This window comes from Rhinolophus sinicus, chromosome 13 (assembly GCF_057876585.1).
Source record: "Rhinolophus sinicus isolate RSI-liver-muscle chromosome 13, RSI-T2T, whole genome shotgun sequence".
Lineage (NCBI taxonomy): Eukaryota > Metazoa > Chordata > Mammalia > Chiroptera > Rhinolophidae > Rhinolophus > Rhinolophus sinicus.
Genome location: NC_142513.1, coordinates 23395653 through 23411056, shown reverse-complemented (window position 1 = coordinate 23411056; position 15404 = coordinate 23395653). Strand labels below are relative to the sequence as shown.

The 15404-nt window shown below is 55.9% G+C and overlaps 1 protein-coding gene across 1 annotated transcript; it reads left to right on the top strand.

Moving 5' to 3' along the window:
* The first annotated feature begins 293 nt into the window (after positions 1–293).
* SCRT2 (scratch family transcriptional repressor 2) lies at positions 294–14872 on the top strand. The gene is made up of 2 exons (XM_019755208.3): positions 294–1665; positions 12098–14872. The coding sequence occupies exons 1-2, from the start codon at positions 1533–1535 to the stop codon at positions 12886–12888; spliced, it is 924 nt and encodes a 307-aa protein (XP_019610767.2). The 5' UTR covers positions 294–1532; the 3' UTR covers positions 12889–14872.
* The last annotated feature ends 532 nt before the right edge of the window (positions 14873–15404 follow it).

Here is a 15404-nt window from a genome sequence, read left to right as displayed (position 1 = left end):
CTGAGACTCTTGTGCACTAGCCATCCCATACTTGCTGAGGCCAGCCCACCACCAGGGCACTTTGCCAAGCAGCTTCTGGGCCAGGGGCTGAGTTCTCCTGTTCCTAGCTCCTGCCAAGATATGAGAGTTCCCCCAGGTTTGGGCCGGGATAGTGGGGGGTTGGGGGTCTGCTCAGATCCTCCCGGAGACAAAGGAGCTGACCTGCAAAGAGTTCCAGCGGGAGTCCCGCTCCCCCTCCCTTTCCCCCTCTCCCTTCTCAGTCCACGTGTCTCTATTGTCTGCTCCCCGCTTCAGGGAAAGACACAGCCTCGGATGTGTCAAAACCACCACCCCCCGGCAGCAGGGAAATTAATTACTGGACGATTTTCACTTCCTCTTGCAGCGCCCGCCTGAGCGAGGCACCGGAACAGGACCGGCTGAGCGGGGGCGGGCATCGACATGGAAGACTTGCTCCCCCCACCAGTCTGGGAGAAGAAAGTTGAACCCCAAACCCAATAAGGGGCTTCAATGGGAGGCCGAGCTGGGGTGGGGTGGTACGACTTCCTCTAGTTAAAGCTGAGTGTCCACACTGGTCACTTCAGAATTGGGGGCAAAGGAGAGGGCCGGAGGCCGGAGGACCGCTGGCCGGCGGGCTCACACTCCTCTGCAGCCCTTCCCTGTGTCCCCATGTGCCTGAACCCTGCCTGCCCGGACGGCTCTCCCTCCTCTCCCCTCGGCTTCTCCTTCTATCTTGCACTTTTCTTTCCCTTTCTTTGCATCGCTGGGGGCTTTCTTTCTGTGTGTCTGGATCTCTTTGCCTCCCGTGGGTGTGTGAGTGTATGCTGCTACTTCACTCCATCTCTTCTGCTTCTCTCCTGTCTTTTTGTCCTTGTCGTGGTTTCTCTTTTTATTTCTACCTCTTTCAGTGTGTCTGTCTTTCTCTGTATGTCTCTTTCTGTCTTTCTCCGCGTATCTCCTCTCTCTCTCTCTCTCTCTCTCTCTCTCTCTCTCTCTCTCTCTCTCTCTCTCTCTCTCTCTCCCCCCCCCACCCCATCCCCCATGCACACTCCTCTTTCTCTGTCTCTCTATATCTCTGCGCCTTTCTCATCCTCACTTTCTCCCCTCCTGCCTGCCCGCTGCTCCCTGCGCCTGGCCTGCCCCCACCGCCGCCGGTTCAGGGTAACGTGTGCGGAGCGATTGTCCTGGGGGACATTTGATGGATTAGAGCGCTGAACAGTTCCATTGCTAGGGGACCACCTGATCTCCTCCAGCCTGCGTCCCATATAAAGCCGGCAGCCGGAGTGCTGAGCACAGCTCCAGAGATCGCCTGTCTGCGCGTCGCCGCCGCCAAGCCCGAGCCGGAGCCGGAGCCGGAGCTCTGAGCCGGGGCCGCCGCCACCCGGGCCGGCTCCGTGCTGCCGCCCGCCCGCCCGCCTGCTGGGAGCTGTCCAGTGCTGAAACCCCGCGAAGACAGCCAATCGCGCCCGGCTGGCTGCCTCCCCCCACTCGGGCCCCACGCAAGTGCCCCCGCTGAGCCCCCCGCCAGTTGCACCATGCCGCGCTCCTTCCTGGTAAAGAAGATCAAAGGGGACGGCTTCCAGTGCAGCGGGGTGCCGGCGCCCACTTACCACCCCTTGGAGACCGCCTACGTGCTTCCTGGCGCCCGGGGGCCGCCCGGGGACAACGGTGAGTGGGACCCGGCAGGGGAAAGAAGGGAGAGGGTTCGGGCCCTCCCGAACTCGGGTATTGAGGAGGGGTGCGCGTGGCAGGGAACCCCAGGAAGAGATTCCCTGGCGGTGTGCGCCTTCTGGGCTTCCTGAGAGCGGGCGGGCGGGGCAGGGTCTGGGTCCGTACAAAGGGAAAGTCGCAGGGTCTGCCGTCCCGAAGCCACGCACCAACCCGGACTTTGAAAGTTGTGGCCCTGGAACGGGGCTGGAGGGAGGGGTGTTGAGAGAATGGAGAGAGTGGCGCCCATGAAGGGCTAATGCTAGGGGGCTAATGCACAAGGCAGTCTGAGGGTCCCCTCTCCCTGGTTGAGTGAAGGAGGCTGGCGGCTTGAGTGTGCTCCCCTGGTGGGGACGGGAAGCAGCGCCTGGCTCCCAGTCTCTGGGGAGACGAGGCCGGCTCCTGGGGGTAGCTTGGGCGCCCCCGGTGACGCCAGACAAGTGTTCTGAGGTCCCCTCTCTCAGCAACTCTTTTGTTACCCTCAGCCACATGCTTGCCAAAGGGTGGGCCTGTCCTGGGGACTTGGAGGAAGAGGGGACTTCCAGGACGGGTTCCCACAAAGTGGCTTCTGGCCCCCTGGCTGCACTACCTCCCGATTCCAGCTCTCACCCCCTCCAGAGCCAGCCCTGCTGCTCCGCAAGTCCCTCTCCCCTAACACTCCGTCCCTTCTCAGAGCAAGTTCCTGCAGGGACAAGGGTTTGGGGGACAGGGAGGTCATTCAGGCCCAGAAGGGGGTGAGCTCTGGGAGGTGTGGAGAAGAATCTGCCACCGCTCCTGTGGACCCCATCCCCCATCAAGGGGATCACAAAAGGGTTCTCCTCTGATGGCCCCACCAGGGCAGGTGTCTGGAGAGGAGGTGTCCCTTTGGCAATAAGAAAGCTGACATCACATGTGGCATCAGCTTTGCTGTGTGTGTGTGAGAGAGAGAGAGAGAGAGAGAGAGAGAGAGAAGGGAAGGGAAAAGGAGAGAAGAAAGGGCTGAGGATGAGGGAGGTAGCTAGTGTGGCAAAAGCAGGAGCCCGGGAGGGTGGGAGCTACTGCCCCGGGGATTTCCAAGCACTTCACCCACATTCCATCACTCTGCCAAGGCAGGTAGCAAGAGGGCGCTGGGCAAAGGGCTCTGTGACCTCATCAAGGTCAAAGAAATTAGGGAGTTATCAGGGATACAACTACAGTCCCGCAACCCCTCTCCTCATGCAGATCCCCAAAGAACAAACCCCCTTTCTTGCTGCCCACGTGCCCCTTATTCTACTGTCCTCTTTTCTTGACCCCAGGGCCTCTTGGGGTCCAGGACAAAAGCCCAGGGACATGGCTGAGCTTTGGCTGAGTGCTGGTAGGACAGAGGGTAGACCTGGGGCCATGCGGGGGGGGGGGGGGTGCTGGGAGCTGGGTAGAAACTGAAATGCCTGCAAGACTGCGCTGTGGATCCCTTGGAGGAATGACACAAAGCCCTGGGCTCCCACCCCTTGAGGTGCCCTTGGTCCTGTACCCAGGCCAGCTGAGGAATCCTGGAGAAGCCCAGAGAATTTCTCATGCACCAAAATTGCAGGTTGTTCCTCAGGAGGCAGGGAGGAGTGCCCTGCCTTGAATCCAGTCCAAAAAAGCTTTTAAAAAGAACCCCTGAGTGAATGGTGGGGAGCAGGGTCAGGGCTAAGCCACCAGCAGGGGTGTTGCTATGAAGGGTCACCAGATTGGACACCCTAGAACTACCCATCTTTGGCCCTTTCACCAAATGCGCCACGCCAGCTCCCGGGCCTCCAGGGAATCCCGCAGCTGTCCCAATAGTCTGCTATTTGGCCTGGAACTCTGGACGGCCTGGGCTCTAGATCTGATTTGCTGTGTGACCTTGGGCCAGTGCCTTCCTTTCTCTGGTACTCCACCTCCCCAGCAGGAAGAGTTGGATATCGCGAAGGAAGTACCTTCTAACTTTGACAAGTTCAGCTTCTGTGAAGGTCAAGTGTGGGGTGAGAGGAATTGGAGATGCCTGGACAAGAGTCTAACAGAATGCAGGGGGCTAGTGTCACGGTTTCTATAGGGCTCATTTACCATCTGATGCCTGGCTGAGGGTGACAGTTTCTGAGACCTGGCATTTTTCTTGGCTTCAGTCTCTGCAGGCTGCCCCATGGTGAGGACATACACCCTCACCTGGCCACCTTGGCAGTGTCTGCAGTAGATGGTTAGTGCCAGAGACCAAGGGGTGACCCTTCAGGCTGACTATGGCTGGAAACATAGGGTCTGCTTTGTTGTTTTCAGGGGCCTCTCCCATCCATGGGGTGTGGCCAGACTGGGTAGTAAGGGTTCCCTCACTCCATGGGTGGGTAGGGGTGCTAGGGGTCCTCAGAGAGCCTGTCAGCTCCCAGTAGTCCGCTGTCTCCGCTCTGCCGGAAATAACCTTGCTGAGCGTTTGAGGGAAGTGTGAAAAATTGCTGAGCTGACGTTTTCCTCTCCCAGCGTGTGTAAGTGTGCTGGGTAAACAAGGAGAAAGAGAGGAAGGGGGGGAAGTGAGGAGAGGGAGGGAGGGAAGGAGGGAGGGAAGGAGGGAGGGGGGAGGTTGGGAGGAGGGGGGAGGGACAGAGAGAGGGAAAGAGGCAGGGGGAGGGCCTGGGGCTGGAGATAGTTCCAGTTATTAGAAAGATCCTCTTACAAGCCATCCTTGCAGCAAGGGCTGCAGGGTCAGGAGGAGGCTGGTGGGAGGGGAATCTGGGGGGTGGGATCAGCAGGGAGGGGGCTTGTGAATGTGGAGGTCAGTGGAACCACAGGCTCCTAACTGATGAAGATGCAAGACCTCAAATGAAAGAGGCGTAGCCCAGCCCAGGGAATGCCTGGGAGTGTGAATTCCTGGAGGGCGCCTCCTCCAGCACACACATATACACACACACACCCCAGGGCTCTCTGCCACCCTACTCCAGGCTCCCCCTGAACTCATAGAACCCATAAATAGGGAAGGGGAAGCCCCCCAAATGGGGAAAGCTCCAGGTCCCTCTGCAGAGCTCCCCAAAGAGAAGCCAGGCCTCATTTCACCATCCTCTCCAAAACAATGCCTTTTCTCACCCTCCTGCTCCTCTCGCTCCTCTACTGTTTCGTGTCTTAGTGGAGCCTTCCCTTCTCCTCCTCTCCCCTGGGTGATTCTGAGCACAGATTCAGTCTCTGGGTGACTTGCCAACTCACATCTTCCTAACCCTCTCAGAACCTCACCCTCCCACTCCACCAAGCCCACCCTTTCATAGGCCTGTGCCCCCAGCAGGAGACTCGCCATCCCAGAAAAGACTGCTGCCCATCTCTCTGCACTGCAGTGGTCTCTGTGGAACCCAGCTGAGTGTCTACCTCCCTCACACCCTAACTCTGAACTCCAGCGGGGCCCCAGGCCCCCCCTTCTCTGCACCCCCCATGCTGGCCCCCTACTCCTTCAGAGTGCATCCAACCCAGGCAGACGAGGGATCAATGCCAATCCAATAACGCAGTTGTCTGCCCTCCGCAGCTACATTAAGCCTCTCCAGCTAGCAGGCTGAGGAAGTGCTCCTACTTCTGCCCATGGGCTTATCTAGTTGACCACATTACACCAGCGCCCGCTTCCTCTCACTCCCTCTGATGGCGCCAGGGTGTCGCTCCAGGCCAGGCCTGGGAGCCCAGCTTTAATCCCCAACACATCTTCCCCACCTCTCAGAAAGTCCATCTGGGAGCAGGGATTCGAAAGGTCTGCCCCAATTCCTTGGCAGAGAGCTCAGAGAAGGTTGCGGAGGTGCCCAAGGACACACAGCAGGCCCATCTAGGTCTCATTTAACTACCACTTTCCCTGGCATCTGTCTTGGTCCAGGTCCAAGGTCCAGGTCTAAGTTCAGGTCCAATGTCCATATGCAACCTGAGGTCTACATCCTACGGTACGGTAGGTCTAGGACCAGGTCCAAGGTCTAGGTCCAAGGCCAATGTCCAAGGTTATAGGTCCAGTCCAAGATTCAGAACAAATTCATGTCCAAGTTTAAGTTTCAATGCCCAGGATCAGGTAGGTTCAGGTCAATGTTCAGGGTCCAGGATCAAAATCCAGGTCCAATTTTTAGTCCAAAGTTATGTCCAGGTCTATTCACAAGGATGGCCGGGTTCATTAGCTTTTTCTATGGCTTTGGACTAATCTTCCCCTACCTCGGCCTCAGTTTCCCTTTTATGAAATCAAGTAGTTAAACTTGATCTCTTTTAAGCTCTGATTTTCTAGGGACCTAGAAATCTGCTTTTCCTAAGAATTACTCAGTGGGAGTATAGAATAACAGAGCCCGGGGGGGATATGGAATCTGGAGCCCACAGTCCCCCCTAAAAGCTGGGGTCACAAGGGGGACATGAGGGACCTGAGCTGAGCACCCACTCTTTGCACAGTCTCAATTCGTGGTTCCTGAGGGCAGGCAGGCGAGTACAGCAAGTCCCTTTGTCTGCACAACTTCTACATCCCAGAGATGCCCCAGGCACACACACGCGCACACACACACACTGAGCAAAGGGCATAAATGGTGACCCTGTCACACCTCCCTGAGGAGTGCAGCATCCACATGTTCTAGGGGTCCCCACAGCCTGAAGGCCTCTGAGGGGCATGGGGAGACGCTGCTGAGAGATGAGGCACCCAGAACTCCTGCTCTCCTTCCCAGTACTGGTCTTCCCTGGAGCAGTGTCCACTGCCAGCCTTTGAGCAAGAAGGGAGGTTGGAATGGGTCCTCTGATTGCACCCTTCTGGGGCAGAGAGAGGACAGGGCAGGAAGCAGGAGGCCTGGAGAGATGACTCACGCTGTGCAAGACACCAGGGCTCCAGAAAGAGGCCCAAAAAGGGCCCGCCAGAGGATCTCTGAGGGAGCAGGAGCCTGCTCTACCAACCAGTGCAAGGCAATTCAAGACCCTCAGCCACCCACGCGTGTCTCCACACCCCTTGAAAAATCTTTCCTATTGATTCCTGCAGAGCTGTGGGCCTCCCTGTGGGCCACACGAACTGGGTCACAGGAAAAAACAATATGGGGGATTTCAGAAGGTAGGGATAGTGGGGAGTGGCCCTGGAATCCTCAAGACACTCCCCCGGTCTGGGTCGGGGGACATGAGCCCTACACCCTACAGCCCTGGTCGTGTTGGGCCAGACCTCACTCTGCCTCTGCTCACCTGGACTCAGGGACCCCCCTGCCCGCAGTGGGCAGGTGTACCAGCAGCCAGGCCCTTGGAGGAGGTGGGTGTCATTTCTGGTCCAGTGCCCAGGGAACCGCTAACAAAGATGCAGTAAGGGGAGGGGGAGGTACCAGCCCCTTTGCCCAGCGCTGTGAGCAGACAGGAGAAACTATTTTTATCTCGCTTTGCTGCTGACAGACCTGGCTTTCTGCTCAGCTGGCTGGAGCTGATTCTCGAGGCCCGAGGCCCTGGCACAGCAAGAAGCAGCTCTAAATATACCCAGGCAGCAGCCCCTCCAGCCCCCACCACCAAGCAGGGCTGGGTCCTCCTCAGGAAAGTGGGCCACCTGGGAACCTGGCCCACCACCAGGCCCATCTCGAGACAGGCAAGTAGGACTGGGGCTGCAAACTCCCTGGAGGAAGTTTGGAGAGACTAGAGAAAGGATCCCAGGACCTGGAGGCAGGAGGCCAGCCTCACTCTGACACAAATGTGCTCTGTGACCTGAGGTGGGTCAAGGCCCCTCTCTGGGCCTCAGCCTCTGCAGAACTAGGCCACCAGAAGTGACCATCGTGTTCCCTAAGACATGAGCTAATGTGCCTAAAGTACTGAGCAAGGTACCCTGTATGCAGTAAGCGCTCAATAAGTATTAGTAGTTCCTTTTTATTATTTCTAAAATTTACAAGGGGCTGGAGCATTACCTAAAATAGCTTTTCCCAACCTCCAACACCCCATCATCCCATCAGACACAGGCCAACTGGGGGATGTTATTTGAACAAAACCACCACCCTTCCCCTACCGACTGAAAACCCTTCCTCCCCCAGCAGGTCTCTATGCCTGCCCAGGGCTTTGGGGAAAAACCCAGGTTTTGGATGGGTTCAAGCCTAAGTCCTCCTCCAGTGACCTTGGGTGAATCCTCTCCCCTCCCTGGGCCTCCGGGCTTCTTTGTGCAGTGCCGGGTGCACACTGCTGGGTGCACACTGCTGGGGATGGCTCAGCGGGAGATGGAGGCAGTAGCAGTCTTAGCAGCTCTTGTCAGAGATCCCCCCACCCTCACCCTAAGGGGTCAGCTGGATGGACGGTATCTGCAGAGGGCCCAGCACCTTAATTCTCATAAAATTCCCTTCCCACCACTCCTTTGGGTGCAGGATTTTTTTTTTTTTTAATGGATTCTGGACTTCCAGCCTAAACTATCAAGTCTTGGGCAGAGAAAACGAGTCATTCTCAGCTGATATGCGCATGACATCTAACCATCTCCCAGGTGTTTCTGAGCCTTCCCCCAGAGACCCACACAGCAGAGGTGGCTCTGGTCCCTATCCCTCAAATGGGGGATTTGAGCCCAGAGAGGCTACATGACTTGCCCTAACTCACAGAGCTAGGGTATGTGTACAGGATGAAAGTCAGGTCTCTTCTCTCTGAGTCCCGGGGCCTCCCTGCCTCTATCAGGACCCAAATGAGAGCCCTGCCTCATCCTGTCAACTGAGGGAGGGCCAGTTCAGCCTTCTATAGTCACTTGTGCAGCAGAGGAAGGCACCCAAAACCCATCTGCGCTCCATGTACAGTTAAGAGCACAGCTTATAGTGTCCTAAAGGATTCTCCAGGGTTGCGGCCCAGAGAGGTGAGGTGCTTTGCCCAAGGCCACACAGCAGCCTGAGACACCGTGAATGTCTTCTTTTACTCTCTGGCAGATGGGATGGATATCCCCAGGAAATTAAGGGATAACAATGACAATAACAACAACAATAACAGTTTGAGAAGCTATTGTGTGCCAGGCATTGTACTCAGGACTTTACATGCATTTATTCATTCAATCTTATTACGAGCTTCATTATGGAGATGTGGCATTGGTCTGGCATACAAAGGTGAAATAACTGGCCTGAGGTCACATAGCTACTAGGGACAGGTCTGTGGATTTGAGGAGAATAAGGTAGAGTTGATGGAGGGTGGGAGACAGGACAATGGACATCATTGAGGGATCTATTCAGCTCAATGTGGAAGGGGTCTTTAGAACACCCCAGCCAACCTTCATCCTTACAAAGTCCAGAGAGGTTAGGCAACCTGTCCAAGGTCACAAAGCCAAGTTAGAACCTCCTCTGCCTAACATCCTCATCCCACACGGCACCACCAAACTCCACAGCTGTTCGGCATCAGGTCTGGGCCCACCATCCTGTCCCAAAGGCAATTCCGCATCTGTCCCTAGGCAGATGAGCAACCTTTGTTTGAGGAACCCGTATTTCTGTATAAACAGCCTCCCAGCGACGGGAGTAAGGTGCTGCAGTGCTGAAGGCCGCCACCAGAGGGCACTGCGGACAGAGCCCAGTTTGGTGAAGACTGCCCCGTTCATTGAGCTCCCACTACATGCCAGAAGTTTTCTCACCAGAACACAAGGTAGAAATTACACATTCTGGATGAGCAAACAGAGAGGAGCAGCAAGATGTGTCCAAGCAGATGCCAAGAAAACTGCAGCACAGAAACCCATCTGGGGAGACTGTTACTGTTACTTAACAATAATGGCCGTGTATTACATTTTCCAGTGTGCCAGGCACTGGGTTGGAATACTGGAGATAAGTTACTTTGTGCGATCCTGGGCATGTTACTTAACTACCTTGTGCCTCAGTTTCCTCATCTGTAAGATGGTACCAACCTTAGGGTCATGAGGGTAGAATGCACTGAGGTCTGTAAAGCCCTTAAAGCAGTGTCTGACATGTAAGTGTTCTAGGAGGGTTGGTTATTATTTGTCACTTATTGTTTGTTTACTCATGTACTCCTTACTGCAACTGTATGAATTAGGTGCTTTTATTATCCCCCATTTTACAGCTAGGGAAACTGAGGCACAGAGAGGCAAAGTAGTTTGTTCAAGATCACACAGCTGGGAATAGTAAAGCTGGAACTCAACCCAGGCAGCCTGGCACCACAGTGTGCACTTAACCAATATGCCATCCTTCGTAATAAAACATGCAAGACACTGGTCACATGATCAGTGAACCCCCCCCCCCCCGCAAATAGATTGTATTCTATCCCCATATCCAGACAAAGGACCTGAGGCACTGAAAGACGCATGACTTGCTCAAGGTCACCCAGCTACGTAGGTAGAATCTGTCAGGAATCAAATCATCCTAAGACCAGGCAGACAGAATGGCCTGTAGCACACCCTGCTGGGTTGGTCTGGCAAATCTTTATCACCTGTTTCACAAATATTTACTGAGTGCCCAGTAAATAAAACTAGCTTGGGCTCTGGTTATAGGAAGTGAACAACCCAGCCACAGCGTCCTCTCAGGGACTTGCCAGTGTATGGAAAACAAGGGGAGCGGTGCAGGGAGTTCCACTCCTTGCTCCGCCCCTTGCGCAAGCGCCATTGCCACTCTGCACCTCAGTTTCCTTATCTGCAATATAAGGATTTTTGTGATTCAGTGAGGTGATGGAAGTGAAGCACTTAGCCCAGAGCCTGCCCCATAGTAAGTGCTTAATAAATATTAGCTATTGTTACTATCATCAGTAATTACAACGGGAAGAAATACTAAAGAAAAAGGGGGTCTGGAAGTGCCCAACAGGTATTTAACTCAGTCTGAAACAATACTGCTTGTTTGGGGGCTGAGTACAAGGCCTGATCCCTGGAGTGGGAGGTGGGGTAACCTCCAGATCAAAGGCATTCAGGAGGAGGAATGGGGTGCTGACAGGCTGGGCACCAGCCCCTCAATTGAAAAACTGCCACCACCACTGCCTTCCCTGCACCTGACCAGAACTCCTTCCTACTGAGCCCTCCACCCCTACAATCCCCAACCACGACTGTGTGCAGACGGTCCTGTGCGGGCAGCTGAAGGGACAGAGGAAGAAATAAGGGCACACCTTCCCTTCAGGATCGGAGGACAGTCTGCACAGACTTCACCCTGTGACCATCCTAGGTGCCAGATGAGAAGCAAAGCAGGCCGAACTCCACTGTTCTCTGGAATCAACACACATGGGAACACTTTTGGTAATTTAGTACCAGGTTAGTCAGTTTGTGAATGTCTGCCAGAAATTCTCCTGGGAGCTCAGGAGGGTGCTGGGACCATGCTAGGCCCTGGGAGGCAGAGACAAATCAGGGTGGCCCCTGCCCTTGGGAAAATCCTGTGGAATCTTCTGGGACAGTCCCGGCCTACACACTCACCAATCATTCCAATGCAAAATGGACAGGATTTCTGGTCCAACTCTAGAGAGGAGGGAGGAGGGGGAAATGAATTCTCACAGGAGGACAGCAGAAGGCGTGTAGTGGAGCAGGGAGCAAAGTACAAGGAAGTCTCCTTTCTGGAGCACATATTGCATGCCATACACTTGACCTCTTAAATCCTCCAGCAACCCTGGGGGATGGGTCTAACAGGGCTGTGATTCATTTGCACAACATCTATTCATCACACACCTCTTTTGAGCCAGGTACATGCTGGGCACACAGACCCAGCCCTGGGAAGCTCAGTCTGGTGGGGGAGGCAGACAAATAATCTTCAGTAGTCACTTTTTCAAGCAAATAAAAAGCATAATTATAATACCTATCATTTATATAGCAATTACTGTGTGCTCTCTTTCTCAATTTCCTTACGTGTAAAATGGGGCTTATAATAGTACCTACTTTGTAGAGTCTGTGATGATTAAAAGAGTTAACATGTGTAAAGTATTGAGGTGGAGCCTGGTACACAGTAAGCTCGTAATACGCAGTTCTTTTCATCACTTTACTCAAGCCCTTCCAAAGACCCTGGGAAACGAATGTCCAATTATAAGTTCTGTTTTGTAGATAAAGAAACTGAGATTCAGAGAAGTCACAGGACTAGAATGGCAGAATGATGTGGGAAGAAAGAGAGCATGGGCTTTGGCGCCAGATGACCAAAGTTAGAATCCTGGTTCCATCACTTACTAGCTGTGAGCTTAGCCTGTATGTGCCTCAGTTTCTCTATCTGTAAAGTGGGTGTAATAATAAGACCTTCACTACGTGGATGTTAAGCCCTTAAGAAGCTAGTGAACACAAAGCCAGTAGAACCCTGCAGGGCACGGTGCTCCAAGAGGATGGGGTAGGAGTTATTTTTACTGCGGCCCATGCAGGAAGGATTTGAACCCAGGCAGACTGACACCAAGAGCAGAGGTGCCTGACCGAGACCACTGTCTTACCAGCAGCCATCATCTTCCAAAAGCAGCCAGGGAACTCCGAACTGGAGGACCTGGGGAGTGACTTATCTCAAGGGGGACGGCCTCATCGGCGCCTCACCTTCCTCCCTCTCCCTTCTCGCCCCTCCAGGTTACGCTCCTCACTGCCTGTCCCCCAGCAGCTACGATGCCGACCAGAAGCCGGGCCTGGAGATGGCGCCCGCTGAACCCGCGTACCCGCCGGCGGCCCCGGAGGAGTACAGCGACCCCGAGAGCCCGCAGTCCAGCCTGTCGGCGCGCTACTTTCGCGGGGAGGCGGCCGTGACCGACAGCTACTCCATGGACGCTTTCTTCATCTCAGATGGGCGCTCGCGGCGGCGGCGGGGTGGGGGCGGCGTGGAGGCGGGGGGCGCGGGGGACGCCGGGAGCGCCGGGGGACGCGCAGGACGCGCGGGGGCGCCGGCCGGCGGCGGGCACCGGCACGCGTGCGCCGAGTGCGGCAAGACGTACGCAACGTCGTCGAACCTGAGCCGCCACAAGCAGACGCACCGCAGCCTGGACAGCCAGCTGGCGCGCAAGTGCCCGACGTGCGGCAAGGCGTACGTGTCCATGCCGGCGCTGGCAATGCACGTGCTCACACACAACCTGCGCCACAAGTGCGGCGTGTGCGGCAAGGCCTTCTCGCGGCCCTGGCTGCTGCAGGGCCACATGCGCTCGCACACCGGCGAGAAGCCGTTCGGCTGCGCGCACTGCGGCAAGGCCTTCGCCGACCGCTCCAACCTGCGCGCGCACATGCAGACGCACTCCGCCTTCAAGCACTACCGCTGCCGCCAGTGCGACAAGAGCTTCGCGCTCAAGTCCTACCTCCACAAGCACTGCGAGGCCGCCTGCGTCAAGGGTGCCGAGCCACCACCGCCGCCCTCCGCCGGCCTCGCCAGCTGAGCCTCCCGCCGCGCCCCCGCGCCGGCACCTCGCTCTACTCGCGCCCCGGGTACCCCACCTGCTCCCTCTTGAAACCCCAGCTACGTTTCCCTGCCCACGCCCCCCGTGGGGACCACCTCCTCCCAGCCTGGAACTTTTCTCTCCAGCCCCCAAACCACAACTCATACCCCGCGTTGTCTGCCCCAGCGCATTCCGACTTACATCGCCCTTTCCCGCTACCAACGCTCGGACCTTGACCCCCTGCCGTGCCCTCAAGGCTCCCAACTCAGGCATCAGGTCCGCGCCTCTCCCGGGCCCAGAGCTGGAATTTTCTCTTGCCCAGACTCTGCACCTCTCCCCTTCTAACGTTCAGACGTTTCCTCTCACCTCAGCTTAGTTACTCTAACCATTCCTCTATTGGAGCACCCAATCTAGGGCCCAAACCTACCCTTGATGCTCATGCCAGCTTTGGTTTTCCCATCCACACCTCAGATGCAGCCCCAGACCGCAATCCAACTCCAGACCATCCCTCTGGCCTCTCTGCTGTTTCCCTGTATGTGTGTCCATCCTGAACCCCTCCATTCCCTGGCCTTAGGTCCAGATACTCACACACCACCACCACCACCCACACTCTTTGGTCCTCGGGGGCCTTTTCACCCACTCGCACCTGCTACTTTCTCCAGACCCCCTCATCCCTCTAGCAGCTCTCACCTCTTTGAGTTCTGACCTGGAGCAGACTTGAGGGGCAGTTCAGGCCTGTCCCTTAATGTAGCCCCTCTCTCACCAGAGGACAGCCCCTCCCTGGGCTTCCAGCCTAAGCTGCCCTCTCCCCAGATTCTCTGAGCACTTTCCCCACCCCCAGGACTACAGGTACTCCTCCTTATTTGTTGGGGGGAGGTCTAGGGCACCTCACAAATGCCCTTATCCTGTCTGGCTGGGCCTTTCCAGTTATTTATTTGTGTATTTATTTATTTATCTATTTATTATTCTATTTAATCTCTTGGCCTCACCCAGGGACAGTCTGGCTTCCCCAGCTGGACTGGGAGGTCAGGGAGAGGCGCAACAAAGGCCATAGAGTGCTGTTCCGGCTCCCCCGCCACGCCCGGTCTTGGGTAGTGAAGGAGAAGCCCCCACCCTCATCAGAGCCTGAACTCTTTGGGGAAAGGGGCACGGAAATGGGAGGATAGCCTGCTGACCTTCACCTTGGGGATGGGACGGCAAAGGGTGTCAAGGTCCAGTCATGGGGCAGGTCCCCAGCATCCTGAGCCTTCCACTCCCATTCCAGGGAGACCGGAGAGAGGAGCCTCCTGATTTGTTTCCTATTTATTCCTCTTCTCGAGGGACCCCAGGTTCCAGGGACCGACTGAGCCCCGGACCCCGCTGGGGCCTCAGGCCCGCTTTGCTCCCCGGGAGGAACGCTCCCTCCCGGCCACGTCTATGCAACTCTCCCGGGCAGAGGGGCAGAGGATGTCAACCGCCCCCTCCCCCGACCCCCCGTTGGCCGCCACTACCTCCCCCGCCGCGCTTTGGCATGCCCGGGTGAGGACCGAAGCACACACCTCCACGCTCACGGGGCCGGCCCCCTCTGCTTTTAAGCACACGCCTCTGCCCCATCGCTAGGCGCCCAGCTCTGGGGCGGGAGTCTTGGACTCCTACCCCTCTCTCCCTAGCCACAAAGGTGGGTGGAGACTGGAGGGGCCCCTGGAGCAGGGGCACTTCTCTAGGGCTTCTCAGCATTAGGCGCACCCGGGTAGGGAGGCGGCAGGGATGAGGGGAGGGAGAGGGGTCGCAGAAGCAATTACGGAGGGTGTTGACCCTGTAAATACGAACTTCCGACAGCAATAATTTTCCGTGCATGCTAAGCCTTTTGGCCATATTTTGTATCAGCGCTTGGCGCTCCCCCTTCCTCCTCCCCATCTCCCGCCCCAGATACCATCCCTTCCTCACTTCCAGCAGTATTACTTGTAACGCAATTCAGGGATATTAAAGGGACTTTGGCCACTCACCAGCGCCTCTAGACCTTGTGATTGTGGGGAGGGGAAAGAGTTGGGGGAGGGCGTGTGAGAGGAAGCCGAAATCTTTCCACTCCATTCCCCTCCCTGCAGCCTGACTAGCCTGCAGCTGCCACCAGGGGTCGCACACATCCAGGGGTCCCCTGACATCCACAAGGTCCCAGGAGTCCTCAGTCTTAAATATTCCTCAAATACTGGGATGGAAACTCAAAGCGTTCAAGAACCTGATTAATAACATAAGTGAATAAAGCAGGTTGCCTTAAGAAACAGGGAATGATGGAACCTGTGACTAACAGGAAAGAATGTGTCTCATCTTAAAGAATTGCACTTCAAATGAACTACACCTCTCAAACAAATACAACTGTGAGCCAGATTCGTCTCGACAGCCAGCTTACAACCCCTATATTCTTCCCCACCTCATCCCTTACTGCTCTGGCTGGGTTTCTGCCCAGCCCTATTGGTCACACAGGCAGCAAGTGCATGCGTGCAGAAAAAGTTGACTTTGACTAAAGTTGTCCAAAAACA